Genomic DNA, 998 nt, shown 5'->3' with positions numbered 1-998 from the left:
GCGGCGGTTTCCCCAGCCAGGAAACACCACGGGGCTTGGCGCCACGCCTGGGAGCCTATCTCCTCCTCCTCCTCCTCCTCCTCCTCCTCCTGCTTCTACTCCACCCTGCGCGGCCACGGCCCCTCCTGCCCCTGGGGCTCGGGCTCGTCTCCCCATCCCCTGTCCCTCCCCGGCTGAGATTGCGCAAGGCTCATCCCCCAAAACCCCTCCCTGGCTCCGAGGCACTGCCGGCTCCAACCCAACGTGGCCACGGGGGGGATGAAGGAGCCGAGCAAACGTGGGGCCCAGGAGGATGAAGGAGCCGAGCAAACGTGGAGCCCAGGACCACCCTCCAGCACCCCACCCGGGGTGGCACCAGGCAGGGAGAACATCAGCTGGGGGCACCCACCTTTGTCCATCCCGGTGGGGGTGACCACACCGATGGGTTGCACCCCCTCCAGACACCCCGGGGTGCTTCTCCGTGCCACAAATCCCCCCCTCTTCCCCCCCAAAAGGAGCACCCCTCACCCTAAAATCCGCCGCCGTCTCCTGCACCGGCCTCAGCTTGTGCCCTTCGTGTTGCTTGGAGCTCTGGCAGGCGAAGCACACCAGCTCCTTGTCCTCCAAGCAGAAAAGCTTGGCTTCTTCTTGATGGAGGGGACAGAGAGCCACCACCCGGCCCCGCCGCTGCCCTTCCTCCTTGAGGATCATCTCCACCAGGTTGTTGAGCGTGTGGTTGACTCGGAGGTCGTCTAAAGAGGAGGATTCTTTGCAGACGGGGCAGACGTGAGCCCCGTGCTCCCAGGAGCGGCTCACGCAGCCCTTGCAGAAGTTGTGCCCGCAGCTCAGCGTCACGGCATCCCGAAAAGGCTCGTAGCAGATGGGACACAGGAGTTCTTCTTTGAAAGTGGCCGTGGAAGACGAGGTCATGGTCAGCGAGGCGCTGGGGGAGGCGCCGGATCCTTTCTCCATGGGGCTGGAGGGATGGACGAAGGGAAAAGGGGGTTTATTTATTTTTT

The 998-nt window shown here is 64.0% G+C and overlaps 1 protein-coding gene across 1 annotated transcript in view; it reads right to left on the bottom strand.

Annotated features, from left to right (window-relative positions):
• The window catches only part of TRIM35 (tripartite motif containing 35), a gene marked incomplete at its 3' end in the record, with an annotated part of 2278 nt that extends 1327 nt beyond the window's left edge, over nt 1–951 (bottom strand). The window contains exon 1 of the mRNA XM_008940240.1: nt 502–951. Coding sequence (XP_008938488.1) covers nt 502–951 — 450 coding nt within the window. The remainder of the gene's footprint in view (nt 1–501) is intronic.
• Between the last annotated feature and the right edge of the window lie 47 nt (nt 952–998).

The sequence above is a fragment of the Merops nubicus genome, unplaced genomic scaffold (assembly GCF_000691845.1).
Source record: "Merops nubicus isolate BGI_N331 unplaced genomic scaffold, ASM69184v1 scaffold41665, whole genome shotgun sequence".
Taxonomy (NCBI): Eukaryota; Metazoa; Chordata; class Aves; order Coraciiformes; family Meropidae; genus Merops; species Merops nubicus.
This window is presented reverse-complemented; position numbering and strand designations above follow the sequence as displayed.